At 34.0% G+C, this 20,820-nt stretch overlaps 2 protein-coding genes across 6 annotated transcripts in view; one reads left to right on the forward strand and one right to left on the reverse strand.

Moving 5' to 3' along the window:
- Nucleotides 1–417: 417 nt before the first annotated feature.
- Nucleotides 418–9,313, forward strand: LOC146536490 (protein phosphatase methylesterase 1). 2 transcript variants are annotated; one of them, XM_085189984.1, is made up of 10 exons: nucleotides 418–601; nucleotides 755–956; nucleotides 1,781–1,890; nucleotides 2,486–2,643; nucleotides 3,734–3,824; nucleotides 4,246–4,311; nucleotides 6,348–6,569; nucleotides 7,101–7,258; nucleotides 7,578–7,642; nucleotides 7,871–9,313. In XM_085189984.1, exons 1-10 carry the CDS (start codon nucleotides 528–530, stop codon nucleotides 7,967–7,969), a joined length of 1,245 nt encoding a protein of 414 aa, XP_085046110.1. In that variant the 5' UTR covers nucleotides 418–527; the 3' UTR covers nucleotides 7,970–9,313. The 2 variants fall into 2 exon arrangements, with proteins under 2 accessions (XP_085046110.1, XP_085046111.1); XM_085189985.1 differs by lacking the exons at nucleotides 418–601; nucleotides 755–956 and adding an exon at nucleotides 1,528–1,644.
- A 351-nt stretch (nucleotides 9,314–9,664) lies between these two features.
- MICU3 (Mitochondrial calcium uptake 3) overlaps nucleotides 9,665–20,820 on the reverse strand; it is a 78,357-nt gene continuing 67,201 nt past the window's right edge. Inside the window, exons 2-11 of one of the 4 annotated variants that reach the window (XM_085189986.1) lie at nucleotides 19,169–19,310; nucleotides 18,692–18,802; nucleotides 18,572–18,619; nucleotides 18,390–18,472; nucleotides 17,829–17,894; nucleotides 17,256–17,333; nucleotides 16,502–16,612; nucleotides 15,545–15,659; nucleotides 14,876–15,264; nucleotides 9,665–14,409 (exon numbers count right to left, since the gene is read on the reverse strand). In XM_085189986.1, coding sequence (XP_085046112.1) covers nucleotides 14,338–14,409; nucleotides 14,876–15,264; nucleotides 15,545–15,659; nucleotides 16,502–16,612; nucleotides 17,256–17,333; nucleotides 17,829–17,894; nucleotides 18,390–18,472; nucleotides 18,572–18,619; nucleotides 18,692–18,802; nucleotides 19,169–19,310 — 1,215 coding nt within the window. In that variant the 3' untranslated portion in view covers nucleotides 9,665–14,337. The remainder of the gene's footprint in view (nucleotides 14,410–14,875; nucleotides 15,265–15,544; nucleotides 15,660–16,501; nucleotides 16,613–17,255; nucleotides 17,334–17,828; nucleotides 17,895–18,389; nucleotides 18,473–18,571; nucleotides 18,620–18,691; nucleotides 18,803–19,168; nucleotides 19,311–20,820) is intronic. The other 3 variants (XM_085189987.1, XM_085189988.1, XM_085189989.1) reach the window with 3 other exon arrangements.

The following is a 20,820-nucleotide window of genomic DNA, read 5'->3' on the forward strand; positions in this document are numbered from 1 at the left end:
ATTTAGATGAAAATATTTGTGCAAAGCGAAAGTCCAGGCCTCCTTCCAGAAAATATTTATAGATACGCCCATGCTCATAGGATTGATTATTTTTATTTTCTAATTTTATTGCAAGGCAAAGTATGAAAGAGGTAATAAGTAGGAAAAAGAATATTCTAACATAAGGTACCCTTTGCTCAGTGCTTAACCCTGCAATGTGGAAAAAAGCGTAAAGCTGCTAAAAAGTAAAAAAATAAGTATTTAAAATAAAGGTAAACAAATAATGGAATGTATTATGTGAATTTACAAATATCAATTGTACATATAAAAGAAATGAATATATGAATAACATTTATAATTAAATAATAATATTGACTTACATTTTAAATTTAGGCATTATTGACAATCGATTATCGAATTGACATTTGTAATGTATCTTGACAGTAACAAACAAATATAAAATGTCGGCTCACTGAATTTGATATTATTGTTTTCTTTAACACGACTTTACTTATTAAACGGACATTGTATATAGTATATAGTAAAAGATGTCTGCTTTACAAAAGAGTATTATGAAGAATAAACTTCCTCCTCGAATACCGCGGACATCAGGTGTATCAAAGTAAGAATATAGACAAAATAAAATCAATTTAGTGTTTTTAGAAAGTTTATATTAAATTTTAACATAATGCGTTAAAAAAAACATGATATATGTGTATAATGTATAAGATATTAGTGTTGGAAACTTAAATTTATATAAATATTGCACTTACAGACTTGCACCTTTTAGTGGAGGACGTCGCAAGGACTACACGCCGATATCATGGAAGAATTACTATGAAAAATATGTTGACATTGATACTGAGGAAGGAGTCTTCAGAGTTTATTTATCTCCGGAACCTGACCACCCTCAAAGACCAAGGATTGTGGCATTGCATGGAGGAGGATACTCCGCATTAAGTTGGTCTCTATTCACAGTAGGTACAGCTGTTTTACGATCAAAATATAAATATATCAGTTTCATGCTGTATCCTGTACACAGCAGGGTTGGCAAAAGAAACCTAGTGTTAAGACACTCCATTCCCCATCTTTCTATCGCAATCTGGAGGCATGGTGTGTGAGTGGCAACGAAATTAAAAAAACAAATTTAAATAAATATTTCATTTCCTCAAGTGGGGATCGAACCCACAACTAGTCGATTTTGTAGCACACTTTGTGCCTCTGCACCATGACTAACCTCTTTCACTTTCTATAACAATTAATAATTTCTATTTTATTTCTTATTCTTTAAGAATCATTGCCTGCTCTATATAGCTGAATAGCAATACTTAGTGACTGTTAGCATAATATACATTAATAGGTGTCACTGTAATAACGACGACATCATTTGATATTGTTTCCATTATTGATTGTATTAAGTGGCGATAGTGTGCTGCGTCTTTTCTAGTGGATTTCCAATAAAAGCATAAACACCAAGGCACTTGTGTTCATTACGTTCTAAGATTTTATCAAGACAACTTGTTATTAGAATTAATATTTAAATATTGTAACTATGAGTGTATATAGAATTGAATTGTGTAGAACAAGAGTAAATAAAGTCATTGTAAAAGCTGGATTTTGTGTCTGATTCGTTGGTACGTCCAACAGTGACACACTTTGTCTCAAGTAAATATTTTAAATAAAAATGTTTCTCTAAAAAGAACTTTATTTTTTTAATCATTGTATTGTAAATATGCTATATCTATAATCACTTAAATATTAAAATACATTTTAATTTTAATATACATTTTATTATTTACAGGAAGAAATAACCAATATGATACACTGTCAAGTGGTAGCCATAGATGTGAGGGGGCATGGAGAGACAAAAGCTAAAGATTCAGACGATCTCAGCATTGAAACTCTTGTTAAGTAAGTTAACTTTTTAATTTTTGTTTACACTACACATAACATAAGCAGAGAAAGTACCATACAATACCTGCTTTTTGAGAAACTGCATATTAGCTCAATGCCTCTCTGCCTTGTAATCACACTGAGGCCAGTTGTGGTTCAAGGGCACAACTGTAAATGCCATAAGATGTAGGTTTGGTTGTAGGTAGATTTGGGTTTAATGAGGCTGATGCTATTTATAGGTAGGTTTGGGTTTAATGAGGCTAAGTGGGACTTTGAGGTCCACCATTCAATAAGCAAAGCCTTCAGAATTCAGAGGAAAGTGGAGGACAGAAGTGTTTTAACACTTGGTTCCCATGTTCTTTCTGCATACCCTCAAATGTGCAGGATACAGTGTGAATCTAAGAAGAAGAAGATGTGAAAGAAGAAATTATTAATTTCACCAAGGGTGTATTTATTGCTGCTAGTTCCATCAATCAATATGTACATTGTACTGTCTTGAGAATTCAGTTAGTGCGAGAGGAACGGAATGTCATAACACTAAGCTCCTTCTGCTCCCCTGCTAAATGCTTGATACAGTGTGAAGAAATTTTTTTATTCCATCATTATCTTCCAGGGATGTAGAACAGATCCTGCACAAGTTGTACCCTCAAGAGATACCCCCTATCATCCTCCTCGGGCACTCGATGGGAGGCGCTATCGCGGTGCGGGCGGCACACTCGCCCGCATTAGAGCCGTGTGTTCAGGGGGTTGCTGTTATAGATGTGGTTGAAGGTGGGTGTGGGTTTGTTTTATAGTGATTTTCAGTATATCTTGTCTTGTCTGTTTTTAAGATATGGGTATTCACACATCTATACCGGAAACATGACATTTACATATATTCTACAAGGTTTTTTTTATCTTGACTAGCTTTAAGTAAAAGTAGAGTTTGAACTACTCTATAAAAGCCTAATTTTGCATCTGTAAAAGGAGCTCAATCACTTTTTTACTTATCTTTATAAATGGATTGCATAATACAATTTTTTGAGGTAACATTTAATTTGATGTTTACTAAAGGAATTTTCTTGAATTAAATATTTAGCATTTATCACAAATGGAGCAGTGAGCAGCTCAGAGCAATGTCTAGGTCTTGCAACCCAAATGTAACTCTAAAACCCTTTTTAAAATTACCACTCGCCTCCACAGTCCAAGTTGTAAACCATCATGTATGTCCAGAAACCAATGAAGCATTTCTAAAAATATTGAAAAATATCCTCCATAGGACGACCTAAATGCGAGCGCCAATAATAATAATAATAATAAAACTCTTTATTGTACGTACACCCAAAAAAGAAATAGAAGAATACAAGTAAAAGAATATGGTACAATAGGCGACCTTATCGCTGAAATAGCGATTTCTTCCAAGTAACCTTGAGGCGTTGGAAATCGCAATAAAATAAATGAGCAATGAGCAATGAGCTTAAATAAATTTTCGATGATTTGTCCATATTTGGCGGTATGCTAATAATAACCCTTTGAATTTTTCTTTGTTGTTTGAGAAATATTTACATTCAACAGAACAATCACAGACATGTCATCTTGCTGATACTAAAAGTCGTTATTTTATCTATAACTGAGAAAAACCAATTGAACATGGCAGTTCTAATTACTTGGCATTGTCATTTGCTAAAAGAAACGTCAACCATTAAAGAGTATAAAAAAGCAATCGGGCTATTAACGGGAAGCTTATTGGACAGCAAACTTAATAGATACCAACAGCTGCCAACCGTCACAGTGCAAGATAATGCAACAAGCAAATCTGATTCTATTTATTGGACAACATACATTATGTTGAATTTTGAAACATATTTTTTCAATATTTCAGGCACAGCAATGGAGGCTTTAGCAAGTATGCAGAGTTTCCTCCGCAGCAGACCCACACACTTCAAGAGCATTGAGCATGCTATAGAGTGGTGGTGCGTTTGTTTATTATCTTGATTTAGTGGCATTCTCCGTCTATCAGATTCTTTTCTTCAGATCTTCTTTTATATATAAAAATAAATAAAGCAGCAAATGTGGGTGAGACTCATTACTGCCCAGGCGATAAGGCGACGTTATTGTAGTGGTTGTGAGTACGAATCCTATTCTGGGGTATTAAATATATTGATTATTTCGCTCTGGCAAGACTAAGCGCGGCTTTAATTTCTGCAGCTTAATACGCAATTTAAACATTTGAAGTTATGAATAAATCAAGGATTATTCCTTGTTTGTATTATTTTACTGTTTACTTGCAATTTTTACAGCATGCACATATACATATACAGGTCATTATATTTTACTACTTTTATATCTTACGTAAAATGTATTATTGTATTGTTCTCATTTATTTGTTCCCAGTGTACGCAGTGGGCAGGTTCGTAACGTAGAGTCGGCACGCGTGTCCATGCCCAGCCAGATTGTCAAGTGAGTGTTGAAGTTAATTAATACTTATAAAACAATATTAGTACACATGTGATATAAGAGCTATGGACTTTGGAGAATAAAGGTTCAGGGCGTGATTCAAGAGCACAAGCGTGCGGCTGTAAACTGAAATGTAATAAGAATGAAAACTTATTTAATGTTTAAGTTACCTCATCTTATCATTAGTTTCTCTCTGCCTGCCCTTTATTTTATAAATGACTTAAACTACTTGTGTTGACTAATATGACGTTTGTCATATAATTTAGTAAGCAGTTTATTGACGGTGCTTATTATTATAAATATATTATATTTGTATATTATTTTCATTTTCTTAATAATTTTTATTTGGTATCCTATCCTATATCTTATAAAACAAAGTCGCTTTTCGTGTCTATCTGTTGTTTCTAACTCTTCTTCTTCTAAACCACCCAATGGATTTTGATGCGGTCTTCACCATTAAGTCGAGTGTTTTTCGTAGAAGGTTTATATATAGTTTATTATTTGTACATTCTTATGTAAATTAACATAAATACGATAAATGTGTATAAAGTCCTACCCGTTGAGACACTTTCGCGCATGCGCTGCTCTAATGGTAAGTACTACATGAAAAAAATGTACTGGAGTATTGTTCCTCTTAATAAGATCTACAAAAAAGTCCGCGAGAGCATATTCGTATCTTTTAAGAATAACGTGTAGTGATCATATTTCTATCTAAAAATAATAATTTCAATATATTTTTTATTGTGAGGGATATTTTTCCTTAATGGTATTAATCCTTATCCTTTAAAATACTTTATTAATTTTCTACGTTACACGAAGATAAAATTTGCTTTTTACAATATTTCGAAATTGCGAATAGTTTTAGAGAAAAACGCATTTAATTGTTGACACATCCCGCCATTGACACATCAGCTGTATGTTACTCAAGTTTCACTTATCCCTTACTCTCAGCATATAAATAAGTATATTAGTTACGTTGGCCATTTAATGTCGACCAAAACTGTCTTTTACTGTTTTTCATTTTAATAAGTACTTTAGAAGTTGTTACAATATCAAAAAAATCCTTGCTGCGAAACGGCTCGCCACTCGCCATGCGTCCGCCGCGCCCACCTGCCTTACACGCATCGGTGGTTCAGTGGTAGAATGCTCGCCTGCCACGCGGGCGGCCCGGGTTCGATTCCCGGCCCATGCATTCTATTTAATTTTCCTCACAGGCACCCACGTCGTGCTTGCTTTTCATCAGGGACAGAATACCCCCTTCAGCATTAACCACAAGCTCGAAAAAAAAACCCGGCTGCCTTTATAGCAACGAAGATTTAGTTAGATGCGTTTGCACGTATTGGATAATTGGAGTTGAATGTATTATTTAAGCGCGATATATTTGGTTTCACATTTTTTGTAGTAGTTATTAGTAGGTAGGTTTTTGTTTATAATTTCTTCCGTTTAAAAATAGTCATTTAACTATTTAAAAATAGTCATTTAAATATATTTTAATAAGTACTTGAAAAGATTAGTAGCACAGATTTAAAATTACGGTACCTACTAAAAAATCCTTGCTGTGTAAAACAATTGGAAAATCCTTATTGAAACTACAAAAATGCGGGTTGCATTAGGGTTTAATTAATTTTCACATTATCTTAAGTGCTTTGCAAACATACATTACATGAATAATCCAGTAGTTAAAGCGGGCGAAGCCGCAAGAGGGTCGCTAGTAGGAGGATAGGTAGGATTATAAAAAAGGAAATGAATACTTTAGTTAAGTTTTTGTAGTTGTCTATAGATTTAATGAACGCTATTTTTGATGTTTTATTGTATGAGAGGTTCTTTTAAAAGATTCCTGCGTTCTCTCATGTCTGGAAAGTTTCATTTGTAAATTTGTTTTTTGTTGTGTCAAGTGTTGCCAGTATCCTTAACAATTCTTCGCCCCTATGAAATATTGCGATTTAAGTTAATGGGATAAAAAGCAGGCACTAATAGAAAGGGAATATAAAAAAATACAATAATTATTATGTGACATTTGAAGTTTGTCTCCTTTTTAGCTGTTCCACCGACCAACTGGCTATCAATGAAGTAGAAGATTACCAAAGTGAGGGCCTGCCCCTTGAACCCGCTACAAGGGGCTATCGACCTGATGCCATATCTGAGGAGGAAGAAACCTCATCCGCGCTACAGGAGGGTAACGGGGAGAGCGAGGCAAATGGAGAGGGTGAGGGTGATGCTCCGTTTGTAAAGCCCTCGGTTGTGGGTGGGGGGAATCTGAAGTAAGTGTTCTATTATTTTACTATTTAGAATTTAGTAAATTCTTACTTGGGGTCTTTGCCCAGATGCCATATTCGACGAGGTGAAAGCTTTACGCGCACTTCAGTAGCGCAATAGGAAAATCAAGAACAACACCCCATTTCTAAAGCCCTCGGTGGTGGAAGGGAGGGTATTTCTTTATTAAGAGATTATTTTAAAATTTATGTTCAAATAAAATAAAAAAAAAGTGTAAAAGTAATAAAAATTTGAAAATATTTTATGTAGGCTAGACCACCTTAACTATTATTTTCCAAATTAAAAAATGTGTTTGTGTGAATTAGTACAGGAAGACTTGTTTGAGTAGCGAAACTACACCACACTTTAAATTGAAAGATTTTTTAGGTGTACACTGCATTTAACAGGGGATACAACGTAAACTTAAAAATAATCAAAGAGAATTTAGCGCAAAGACACTCCTTTTACCATTTTCTGCCCAATTTTTTAAACACTATGTTGAATGATTTAGCCATGTTATAATTTGATTATATGTATAGATATGCATGGCGTGTCCCGTTGTCCCGTTCGGAGTCGCACTGGGCGGGGTGGTTCCGTGGACTGTCCTCAGCGTTCTTATCCGTTAGAGCTCCAAGACTGTTACTTTTGGCGTCGTTAGACGGATTGGACCGAGAACTCACTGTGGGGCAAATGCAAGGCAAGTAATTATTATAAAAATAATAATCTAAGTCTGATTTAAAAAAATTGCAATTTTTTATTCAAATAATAAATTAATTAGCAAATGATAAATTGAATTTGGCTCGAAGGACCTTTTATTTATTTATACTTTTTATGATATACCGGTTAGTTGGTTTGATTGTATCACCCAATAACAATACTTCACACGAGTTTCCTTCCAATCAGGGCCGTTGCCTACAAGCAACTGCTCCCAATTGACACAATTCCACTGCTTTTATAGTATTTGTCACCTATATCTACACGAGCCCGAGTTTGTTAACAATTATATAAAATTCCAGGTAAATTTCAAATGCAAGTGTTAACTCGCTGCGGTCACGCCGTGCACGAGGACACGCCCGCTGAGGTAATGATCTTTGATATATGTTAAACGCGGCGTTGCCGTCACCCATCACACGCTGTCTGTCTTGACTTTTGTTTTGAATTGATCTTTTTATGTAAAGTTTTTTGTCTTAATTTTTGTTGGTAAGCGGGTGGGACGGCGCATATGACCACCCCTTCCCCTCTCAATCTCATTCATAGCCTCATGTCTGTATGCATTTAATTTTTAATAAGTGTATTCGAATTTCCGCAGGTGGCGCGTGTATTAGCATCGTTCGCGCTCCGACACCGACTCACGATGGCCACCGACGAGGACCACGACCTCACCGACCACCTCCACCATTATCTGTAATTTAAACACGAACTTGCATACATACATATATACATAACTAGGGAACAATATGAGCGTTTTGAATTTTGAGTTATTCCTTTTTTTAAAGTATGAAAAGGATTCATTTGAAATTCCATATAACGTATAATAGATTCGATGCTTCGTAAATAAGTTTATATATAAATGTATGTATGTACGTATGTAAAATATTAACATATATTTTATTTACAGCTTAATAAATTATTTCATTATTTATGATATTTTGTTTATTTTTGAAATTCGCTGCAAGCGGTTGTTTTCATATGACTTAAGTGAAAAAGTGATTATTGTTTTTAAATGTCAGCAATTTAAACTGATTATGCTTAATAAGTATATTTATCAAGAAGTATATTTTTTTGATTTCATATTTCTGTAGATGCAAATTAATTTGATATTTCAGAAATATATATGAAAAGAAAACAAAGCAATCTTGTTAGTATCTATGCCATGATATCGGAAGGGAAGAGTAAAAAAAATATTTCTACATTACATTACATTATTTAAAGACTCAAAAAAAATTATATTATTTTATTTAGATAATAGGTTGTAGTAATATAAGTTCCAAACTTGTTTCTTACTATTTTGAACTATATGTATATTTATTGAAGTGTAGATTCGATTCTAATAAATAAGTATAATTATTATTTGTACTCCATTAATCTCAATATATCTTATGTTATCATAGTTATTTAAATGGTTGTAATTTATATAAGCTGCTTTTTGAACTTCACGTTGCCCGCTACCGGCAGACATAGCAGGGTAGGCAGAGGGAGCCTGGGGACCTAGTGTTAGGTCACTCTGTTCCCATCAAAATATTTCTTGTTCTGTGTATTTTTTAAATCTATATATGTACATGTAAAGATATATTTCTGTACTTAAAGTAGTATAATAATGTTCATAGTGTTTTTCTATTAATATAAATAAATGCTTTTCATAGATGTCTTCAATAAGGTTTTGGAAAGCTAAATCTTTATAAAGTATGAAAAATAAATACCTTTGGTATGCATATTGATATTTATAAAGAATTAAATATTAAATATTAGTTTATATAAAGATAGATATTTCATAAAATATTTAATTACTGTTGATTCGAATTTAAAAATCGATTTAATTTTCCGTCCATTATTTTCAGTTAAAACGTTATCTCGAAAAAAAAAACAAAATTACTTTGTATTTTTAAAATGTTTAATTATTAAATATGACTATTATTGATTTGTTAGTAACAGTTCATTCCTCTCTCAATAGGAGAAATGTGACATCAATATGTCACATTTTTTTCTTAGTTTATTACACAGTAAGTAATAAAGTGGTTTAAAGTAATTGCAATTAATGTTTTATTTGCCGTTCTGATAAATATTTCATATCGCGTCGTATCACAGTGGAATAGCCTATCGATTCCGTATTATTAAAATACGTTACATTTTAAATATCATCGTCATATATTTAGTCTAACAGGACAAAAACATGTATTAGAGACTATTTATTACAAAAAAATAATGCCCTAATTGGTTTTAGACCTTGAACCACCAAGGGAATGGAATGTGGTGGAACTAAAATTAATCTTCCATTCTACGAAGATTGAATTCACAACCATCGCACTTGCAGGCCGATACTGCCCCACGGTGACATGATGGCCTCAATTAAGAATTTAAGATTTAATAAATAAAACAAAATGTATAATTGTTCAACATTTTATTCCAGTAAAAAGTGTACAATTTTTAAACAACTTTCATCAAGCAAATTTTAAACAAGAAGTTTCAAATAAATAAGCACTTAAATATTATAAACGACTAGAACATGCCATCACTCGATTGATATATTGAGTTTATCTTTAACCTCCGACTAAACTGAATGTCTGTTTTTTATTATTTTCTTGATTTTTTTAATTGTTGAATAAAATAAAATAAATAGTGATTATACATATTTCATATTTTATTATACGTATTTCATGCGAGATTCATTTGCAACTGTAAACAAATTTTGCAATTGCATTGCATTCTTATAAGCATATGTAAGAATATGTAAGATTATTTGATATTTGATTTCTTTCTTTTCAAGTTAAGTAGTAAATCTCATATTAGGTACGTAAATGGATATGGAATTATACAAACATGATGCATTCAGATCGATGAAATGACAATGTAATACTTTAATGTGTATCAAACTCTAATTAACATATCTGAGTGTGGTTACAAGGCACAGTGCAGTAATAAATTAAGATAACAACCTAAATCACATTGTATTTTGTACTATTTAAAGTAATTTACTATACAAACTTCATATTCCAGTTATGACCAATACAGAAATATCCCAAGTGCTGAAAGTCCAAAACCTGTCAAAGAAGTACAATCAAAAGTTGAACACGAAAAAAAAGCCCTACATAGTTGGTGTAGTACATAATACCCTAACGTTTGTACCTCCACCACCACCATCAAAAGCTATGCCAAGTAATTTTCGATGTGTTACTAGATCTCAAAATTCTATAAATTCTAATACTCTATCTTTACAAAAGCTCTCCAAAGAAATTAAGCATTCTAAAAATCACCCATACTCCTTTGGCCCTAAAAATGAAAGTTTTAATCTAATTTTGAAATTCAAATTATTCTTTATTCAAGTAAGTATACTATTACGAGCATTTTTGAATCGTCGAATGAACATATATACAAAAAGCTACCACCGGTTCGGAAGGCAGTTCTGCTGAGAAGAGCCGGCAAGAAACTCAACAGTTGCTCTTTTCTAACTACTGTTTATTATTGTTAATTATTAAATCATATTATTATTGTTTATTATTGAAGTACAAAACAGAATATATACTATTTAGCGGGTGGTATAATGCTAGGTATTATATTATCTGTTACAATTGTATATTTTGTCGGACAAAGAGAATATTATAATATACAAATAGAAAAGCAACTGTAATAATACCTGCATCTTTGAAAACATCTCGCGGAGAGTATCGCGCTATTATAAAAAATCTATTATAAAACCTACATTAGAAACTGCTGCTAAAGTTAAAAATAAAAATAAGACAGAAGTAATAATCAAAGAAGAGAGTGAAGTCAAATGTAATTCTAAAAACGCACCTGTAAAACAATAAGAGAGAAACTTAAGAAGTAGGCCTGATTAAACAAATAATACTAGGAGCAAATAAAAGGTGTTAGTCCCCTAAAGTATTGAAGAATACTTTTGGGGACGGGAAGAGTCTCATTGACTAATATCAACTCTGGTGCTAAATCTCCCATAGTTAAAAAGCACCAAGAAAGTCCATAGGAAATCAAAAATGGTTACTCCGAAAAATCCTGTACCAAAAAGTGGGTCACGTTCAGAAGAACAGCTTCGGCCTCCGAAATCTATAGAACTATCCATGACACCTGAAGAGATTGCGGAGGAAGGTAAAAGAATTAGTCCTTGCGTAACTCTGTCATATGACAAAGATTATGCGAGGCCAGAAATGATAAAGAAATTATAAGAAGGCCTCTTAAGCGACACCAAACGACAAACAAGAAGAAGAAGAAAAATATCAAATGACATTTGAAGCTGGTTTCTTCCCTATACAGTCACCGGTGAAGTCGCATAGGCTGGTCACTCTCAGGGTAAAGCAGAGTATTTTGGAACCGTTCTTTCTATTAAAGCTGAGAAGGCATCAGCTTCAAAGAGCGCTGTTGTGATGATGATACGCCATGTTTTTGATGTTTTTGATCTTTTTATTCTTCTCGTTCGTTGTTTGGTGTTTGGTCTGACTGTTGTTTCTTTGCTTTTCTTGCCACAGCAATAATATTCCTCAAGCGGCTGGTCGCCACCGGTTTACTTTGTTAACTGCAGATTTAGCCACTGGTTTCTTTTTAACCTCCACCGGTTTCTCCTCCGCCCATTCACGAGCTCTCATCTCTTCTAATTTCTTCAATCTCATATCAACATTTTCTACCTGCAAATACCATATCCCAGAAGCCATGGAGATCTCCGGGTGTAACCAAGGCTTGGCCAGGCTCCGGACACTATCCGCATTTGATGAGGATGGGGGCAAACTGACGTAATTTCTGACATTACAAGCCTTCCTTGCCCTGTTGCTTATCAGATTGCTTCTTGCACAGCATCCGGTAGCTGCATCTGTTCGGAAATTTTCTCCAAAGTGTCACACATCTGAGCCATTCTTTTTACTTCACAGTCCATCTGTCTTCGGAAACGCTCAACGCTATCCATTTCACATATATCGTCGCTTTAGAGGTCTTCTTCTATTTTCTTTTTTATTTCTTGCCTTATCTTTGCCATATGACAGAGTTACACAAGGACCAATTCTTTTAGCTTCCTCCGCAATCTCTTCAGGTGTCATGGATAGTTCTATAGATTTCGGAGGCCGAAACTATTCTTCTGAACGTGACCCACTTTTTGGTACAGGATTTTTCGGAGTAACCATTTTTGTTTTCCTATGGACTTTCTTGGTGCTTTTTTAACTATGGGAGATTTAGCACCAGAGATGACATTAGTCGATGAGACTCTTCCCGTCCCCAAAAGTATTCTTCAATACGTTAGGGGACTAACGCCTTTTATTTTGCTCCTAGTATTATTTGTTATATCAGGCCTACTTCTTAAGTTTCTCTCTTATTGTTTTACAGGTGCGTTTATAGAATTACATTTAACTTCACTCTCTTCTTTGATTATAGCTTCTGTCTCATTTTTATTTTTAACTTTAGCAGCAGTTTCTTATGTAGGTTTTATAATATAGTTTTTATAAAAGCGCGAGACTCTCAGCGAGATATTTTCAAAGATACAGATATTATTACAGTTGCTTCTCAACTTGTATATTATAGTATTCTCTTTGTCCGACAAAATGTACAATGTCATAGTAAAAAATAGTGATAGACATACGATAGGAACGAGAAACAAAGATAAGCTTGTTACGCCAAGTTTTCGCGTCCAAAAAGTTAATAAATCTTTTATGGGTCTGAGTATATTTCATAAAAAAAATATTAAATAAAAATTTATTGAATTATTCACAGAATAGGTAACTTTATGCTTTATTTAGAAAAGACAAAATACAGTAACTAAAGGTAGTCTAATTATGAAATTAGACTACCGTCGAAAGCGTCGCTGCGTCTTGTCAATTTAGTTTTTGTTCTCTTTTTCTTCTGCGTCCATAGAAGGTGCCCACGCCCACTATTTATATTATAATGATGGTGTGGCAATTAAGTTCGTCCTCTAGATTCTTTCCAATGAGTGAAGCGCGAAGCATGGCGTATGATGTAGCGCTCTCTGAATCTGCTTTCTCAACTTTACTAGAAGGCTAGGCTGGCCAGCCTATGTGACTACCGGTGACTGTATACGGAAGAAGCAAGTCTCAAATGTCTTTTGATTTTAATATTCTCTATTAGATCTATCTATTCCCTAATATTAATAAAGAAAAAAAAACAAATTGAAAAAAAGTTGTGTAAGTTATATATAGTACCTTTGCTTTATGTTTGTTTTTTTTTTCAAATGGGGGATAGTAATTTAGTGGTAATAATAAATAAGGAGTGATATATTTATTAAACTTATCCTACACTTACTAAACATACCCTTTTTAAATAAATATATATTTTTAAATCTTATTATTAAATAAAAGTTATTATTTTTAATTGAAAGTTTTTTAAAATTATAACGATTATATGTTTCAAGTTATTTGATAAGCGTAATTTTGATAAAAAAAATCAAATATCAATATAAAATTTGTATTATATTATAAAATATGTTTAGGTATTTCAAGTAAATGGCAATATATAGGCATTCATTAAATATCATAATATTTGGTACAAAATAAGTATAAAACGCAACTTGAAAATTAAAAAGAATTATTATAATAAATTAAATAATCTCAATAATATCACTTTCACAAGACCGCTGGTGACATAATCACTAATGACAAGACAAAAAACTCCTTACTAAATCCATTAAAAATAATAATTTTCTTGCTAGTATTTTTTTTTCTTAAGCAATTATTGTAACTCGCAATAATTTTAACAACATAAAACTAAATAAAGCGAAATAAGCTTCATAAAATTAGACCATTATATGTCAATTAACAAGTGCTTTAGATAAAAGTTAATTGAGTTAGTTAAATAAAATCAATTCATTTTCTTCGTCTTTTCTACTAAAACGAATATAATTAGCTAGTTGCTACTTGCTAGTTGCTGCTAGTTTCACATCAAATTGAAATAACTAAGCTACATCGAAATTATTAACCTGATATGATTTAGCCTAAAGCCTTTCGCAATAAATCCAAATAAAAAAAATCCAATATGAGCCAGTAGTTCTTAGGTTAGCGGGTTCAACCGAACAAATAGTAATGTGATACAATATGCAATATGTCTGAAGACCTAGACGGAGCTTTTCATCTCTTGTTTCACGCAGGTCTTGAACGCCTCCCACCCCTCGTTCTTGGCGTACGACTGTAATTGTAATTAAATAAATATTACTAACAGTTGTTTATGTATAATAAAACTTACTCGATGGTTGTGAATATTCCCTCTATATGCAGAAAAGAAAATAAAAAAATGTCATATTTTCACTTTCTCGCTCTGGCAACAAGATGAGCTTTATGATAACAGTTAAAGAGACAGTTTGCCGCCTTCAATTAGTGCTTGGACTCTGCTTATATATTTGGGCAGTGAAAAAAGAGTGATATAGCCGAAAATATTTTTCCCTCATACTAATATCTACTTTTTAGTCAGTTGTGCTACTGGTCAGGGGGCAGCCAACTGCCCACCCACTAGTAGTAGTATGTGTATGATATTTGTAATTTTAATTTTATTTAATCCTCGCACCACACATTTGTTATCACATCCACGTATGTGATCACACGCCCACATATAGATCTCATATCCACACATGTGTATCTAAGTCATACAGCCTTACCTTGAACCCGCGATGCAGGCGGTCCTTCATGATGGCGATGAACTCCTTGTAGCTGAGCAGGCCGTCCCCGTCCGCATCGAAGATGGCGAACACGGTGTCCACGAGCCGAGCTGACTGCGCCGCGCCCGTGCAGATGCGCACCGCGCGCGAGAACTCGTCTTTCGATATCGGATGGTCGGCGAGCGTGTACATGCGCATGGCGATGGTAAAGTCCTCCAGGTTGTTGAGGAACTGGCAGAAGGTCTTGAACTCCTCGAAGGAGATCCCTCTCGGGGCGTCCCGCACACGTTCCAGCAGCCGGTCCAGGTACATGTCGTATTCGTCCGTGTCTAGATACGTATAGCGGAGGAGGATCTTCGCGAAATCCACTTCGGATATTGTTTCGTGGCCTGTAGGTGTAAAAACTTTAATTTTATATATGTATCTTCCACTTCATTCAAAAATAATCTATGAACACTATCGAAAAGAGTAAAATTAAGTTCAAATAGTTTAAAGACAGATTTTATTATCTCGGCATGAATAGAATAACGTATATGAAATGTTAATAGTGGGCTTACAAACCCAGGACTAGCCATTAAAAAGAAAAACAATAAAAAAAAATACAGATAGACTAGACAGAAATTGAATTTATTTATGTATGTAGGTATTATGTTCCAAAGCTACAAATACCTTTAGAAAATTCATGGAACTCTAACTCCAGGACCTCAGTCTGTAAGTTCTCCATAAACTGGCGAAAACCCTCAAACTTCAACTCGTTGGTGCCTTTCTTACCGAAGAAGTGTACCTACGAATAGATATTTTGAGTATGTTACTTTAAAGTTTTGATTTCAATATGTCAAATAATAAGAGATTATTTTTGAAAAAATGGGTAAAGGAATAGAACAAAATTTAAAACAATCATCATGTGGTTTACAAATTTCTATCTTACAGCTCACTTTTCCATTATAAATCATTTTTGCCATTCTTTCATCACTCATTTGTCCCGCCCGGTGACGCTGTCAAGGCCGGTCCAGGTCAACAGCAATAAAGTCCAGTCAAAAAAAAATCACTCATTCGTTCAACGTGCTTAAACCGGCTGAGCAAGTTCTTCTTCATTCTCAGCGTGACAACCTCGCTAGTACATGCCATTCTATGCTTCATTCATCTTCATTCTTCATTGCGGATTCGATTAGTTTAATTATATAATTTAACGATTCAGCTAAGCTGACTCCGCATAACCTACGAAGAGATCACATCTACACAGCATTCATCTTTCTTTCACTCTTCTCGAGCTCAGTCGGTATCAACACTACATTGTGTACGGTCAAACGTGCTGACGTTTCGCCGTCTCATCATTGCAGCTAAAGCTCCCTTAATCCTGTTACCGGCAGCAATACGCCTTTCCCCATCCATCTCGTATCTTCCGTCTCTACTGAAAAAACTCCCCAAATACACCACTTCACTCACTTTTTCTAAAAAATAAATTTAGACATCTACTAACATAAACTCTAACTAGGGCCCGCGCAGGCAGGGCGTTCTCATCAGTCAGCTTAAAGATCTTAGTTTAATTAGATCTTAGTTAAGTTTCAAAACAGAAACTACAAATATATATATAACAGATTCATATTATAATTTAGACTTCAGTACCTGTAATAAGGTATCAACATCGTGCCGTCGCTGCAGCCCCTGGTCGTCCCCATCCTCCGCTACGCCGCCGCGCCGCTTGTCCTGCCACGCGAAACTGAAGATCTTCTCCATCTAATATTATTTAAATAGAGTTCCATAACTCCTATTAGGGTTGTTTAGGGTGTTGTTTGTGGAAATGGTTATTTAATGTTCGACGCAATGTTTAATAAATATAAAGTGTTAAGTACTATCTTAAGTTTTTTATGAAATTATAGTCTTCAAATTTTTTCACCTACTTATATCCTAAAAAAGTCCGGTAAAGGAATATTACTAGATCAATATTTGAAAGAATTCTGACACCCAAGTTAATTTGTAAAATGAGAGTGAGCGAAGGTGATATTCTTAATATTATAGTTTATAAATACGTTTTAGTACACATTTATTAGTAACGTGTGAGTCAAAACTTTTAAATTGCAGTTTATTTAGAAATTAGTTAAAGAAAGACAAGTAGTGCAGTATTTAAATGTCAAATAGGACACATGATTTTTATAATATCTCTCTTTGAGAAAATAATATTTACGTTTTCTCAGTTGAATTAGCGGAAGTGCAGCTTTACCCACAAAATATTTATGGATAAGAGTAAGTGAAAAACGTAGTGGCTTATCACTAGGTTTTGTTTAATGTAATAAAAATAAGCGCTTAAAAGAGGCAGGAAGCATAAAGAAGGAGTTAGAAAATATTCAACGAAGCCCTGCACATTTATTATAGCACTTACAAATGACCGTGGTGCAGGTTTGGTTTCGGCTTGAGCCATCTTCTCTTTCAGCGTATTCGTCGACACAAGAGCTAGCAACTACAATGTACACATTGTGTAGATACTATTATAAATAGTAATACAAATCGAAAAGCAAGAAAAATATAATAAATTTAATAATAAAAAATATTTTAAGTGTCATTTATGTCAGGTTTTAAAATTTGTGTTATCTGTGGTAGATGATAGGATAAAACGCCATTTTATGATATGTATGTAAATACATGAACCCGCTTGCTCTATGAAATGTAAAATTGTTTATTTAATTAAAACTGAACCTGAATAATATTAAAAATATCTGATTATATGTAATGGTTGTGAATAAAGAGTCCATTTGGGAAAGTATTTAAAATGTTAACAGTTTCAATTTTAGCGTTTCCCTCGTTTGTTACTATGAAGAAGTGTCAAATACATGTGTCAATATATAATATATAATTAGACCTTCTCCCAGCTCAAACAAGAATTCTCACAGATAATAACAATGTTTATAAATGTATACAGAATAAAGCGTGAAGTTAACTGATTCCGGCCACTCACGGCTCTCTCGCTGTTCGCGTCGAGGTCCTTGCGTTGTTTCATAGAGCCTCCTAGGAGCCGCTGGATCTAATCGTGCATGTTATACTTATGAAAATAACTTAAAATTAAACATAAACATATATAATAAAAATAAATATAATAATATACTACTTACAAATACTTTAATTAAATGCTCTAATATTATATTATTACTAAATATTGTGCTGTATATTACTAATGTCTAATCTGTGCAAATAAAAATATAATAATAATCTATCATTTTAGAATAGCCTTCCCAGATTTGAAGGGAGGGTTATTATAAGTGCGTGGACAAGCAAAATGTGCTATTTTACACAACAAAAGTTTATTTAATGTTATTATTTATTTAAAAAACTACCTGCTCTTCCTTTTATGGGTATTACTTACTTAGAAACGCCTACGAATTTAAAATAGCAATTAAATGAAAAAAAAAAAAATACAGCAACCATTTTTTTATCTAGCTATTTAGTATCATAAATGTAACAAAACCTTAAAATTTATAACATACTTTATATATCATCATATTGTTGTAAGTTGACTTACGACTAGAAATTCGTTTTTGTCGACGCGCTGGTTGCCGTCAGTGTCGAACATGTTGAATGCTATATGAAAACCTGACGCCGGCTCTGGAAATCCAAAAAAAAGTGGCTTTAGATAATAAACAGAGTTAAGTATAAGAACATTTTTATGCTTTGTTAGTTAAGTAAAAATACTAATATACGTACTTGTCAAAATGGACAGCAGGAAGAGATATTCCGTGTAAGAAATGATTCCTGAAATATAACATTTTGCTATTATTGTTACACAGTTGATCAATCAAGATTGTTAACTATAGTGTCTCCCACCTTTGTCCCTCATGTTGCGGAACATCTGTGAGGAGCCCTTCCTGAGCGGCGGCACGTGGTCGCGCAGCTGCTCTATCTCCTTGGCTGTAAGCACCCGCCGTTTGAGACGAGCTGGAAGATAATGTCCAATAATAATGTCAAATATCTTACAGTCTTTTCATAGTTGTCGGTTCGATCTCCTCTCGAGGGAATTGGTAAGTATGCGTGGTGTAATGCGATCGGTGGTCTATGAGCGGGGGACCTCAGTCTCAGTACCTATGCATTTCACTAATGTTCAATGTAACTAGATGAGATTTGTGAATCTTGAACGCTTGAATAGTATGAAAAACATAGAGCCATTTTAAATATTTTCATATCCGACATTTTTAAGTGTTTTTTTATTATGTTTGCCTGGGGGGCGCTGAAGAAGTATTTTGCCCCGAGCGCGAGTTAAGCTCGTTACGCCACTGCATCACATTAACATTCTACAATACTGACGTCTCGGCTCCTGCTCCACGACCGACTCCAGAAAGTCCTGCGGCGTCATGTAGAGCTGGCCGCCGTACTCCACGCTGGCGAACTTGATGAAGCGCCGCTCCCGTGATGTCAGCTTCACTGACTTCACCAGCTCGTCGGGTTGCTGGAAATTATTCCATTTACTATTACATATCTGAATAAATTTATAAATTATTATTTACTAATGACCGCCCGTGGTTTCGATCGCTTGAACTACACAAAGCTGAATTGCGTTTGTGTTCTTATAGTGTGACTTCTAATATTACTTTTTTAATAAATGAATAAAGGGATTAAGTTATTTTAATTTCAATAGACATTTATGAATGTTTTGGAAATAAATAATGACATAAATAATGTACGTTTTGAGCAATATTAAATTATTAGTTAATATTAATATATTTTATAACAACACTTTTAATGAAATATTTAATATTTTCATTTTCTCGCTCTAGTAACATAAGTTCTGCCACTCAAATGCAATGCCTCCTGAATACGATGGCAAGTGAGGCATGGAGTGTTTTAATACTTCCTAGGTTCCGTTTACCGACCCTTCTGTGTGACCTTACTTGACCAAGTTTTTAGTTATTGCATAGTTACTTTCGCATTTATAACATCAGTAGGGTAGGGACAGAGAAGTCAAAGATCATAACTAAATTGCCGGTGGAATTGTATATAGCTTTAAAGTGATTATCTTCCTTCCGATAATATTTTGGTGGCGGAAAACTCGCGGGCGGAATTTCCGCATTGCTCACAGGTGGACACTAGACTATTCTGAGATAGGAACGAACCACCCTGGCCCCCATTCCTACTCCCATGATTGCAACCATATATGGAGAAACTGAAGAACAAATTTATTTATTACTAGGTTATCTACAGAGCCTATAGGATAATAATTTAAATCTCTTATTTATTGAGCGTTCATTTTATTAATTACTCTTACTAAAATCACATTTACCATCCATAACCTGTAGGGTTATGATGATCACGGTCACATTACTGCTTTCAAAAAGACAAATAGAGTACCGACAAAGGCACCGACAGCGCAGTAGACTATCACCCGAGGCTCGATCGTACCAGATTTATATCCCCTCAAGTAATTTATCTGTATATTGTGACAAAATGACTATTAGGCAAAGTTGGATGCGATTTTACAACTTGATTTACGATAACGAGGACTCTCCGGTGATTTACAATGGGGTTGCTTTAATAGTGCCTCAATGAGAATGGACATTTTTACTTTTATATACTTTTTAATTTACTGTTTGGTTTTAGTTTTAGTTAACTTCCCTTGTAAAGGTTGACAAGGCTTAGGGTTCTTTGTGGAATTGGAATATTTAACAAATATTTTAAGGCAATGAAAAAATTATATCGATACATCTACAATAATATTATTACGCACTAATCTCAGCAATATTTGTTACTTAAAGGGCAAGGAGTTACTTACCACTAGGTTCCCTCTGGTTCACTGGTTCATTAGGTTCTCCAGAATTCGGCGAAAAGTGGGGAAAGGAGTGTCTTAATACTAGGTTCCCTCTGCCTACCCTGCTGTGTGCGGGATACAGCTTCACGCTGTGTCCCGCACACAGCAGGGTAGGCATATATATATATATATATATATATATATATATATATTA

The sequence above is a fragment of the Heliconius melpomene genome, chromosome 9 (genome assembly GCF_056956725.1).
Source record: "Heliconius melpomene rosina isolate 202511_hmr_F chromosome 9, ASM5695672v1, whole genome shotgun sequence".
Taxonomy (NCBI): domain Eukaryota; kingdom Metazoa; phylum Arthropoda; class Insecta; order Lepidoptera; family Nymphalidae; genus Heliconius; species Heliconius melpomene.

What these genes read in the sequence shown, in the direction of transcription:
- LOC146536490 (XM_085189984.1), top strand. Translation starts at nt 528, where the DNA reads ATGTCTGCTTTACAAAAGAGTATTATGAAGAATAAACTTCCTCCTCGA. An exon ending in TAAGTTGGTCTCTATTCACA is followed by an intron (nt 957 to 1,780) that starts GTAGGTACAGCT and finishes TATTATTTACAG; the next exon opens with GAAGAAATAACCAATATGAT. An exon ending in GAGCATGCTATAGAGTGGTG is followed by an intron (nt 3,825 to 4,245) that starts GTGCGTTTGTTT and finishes ATTTGTTCCCAG; the next exon opens with TGTACGCAGTGGGCAGGTTC.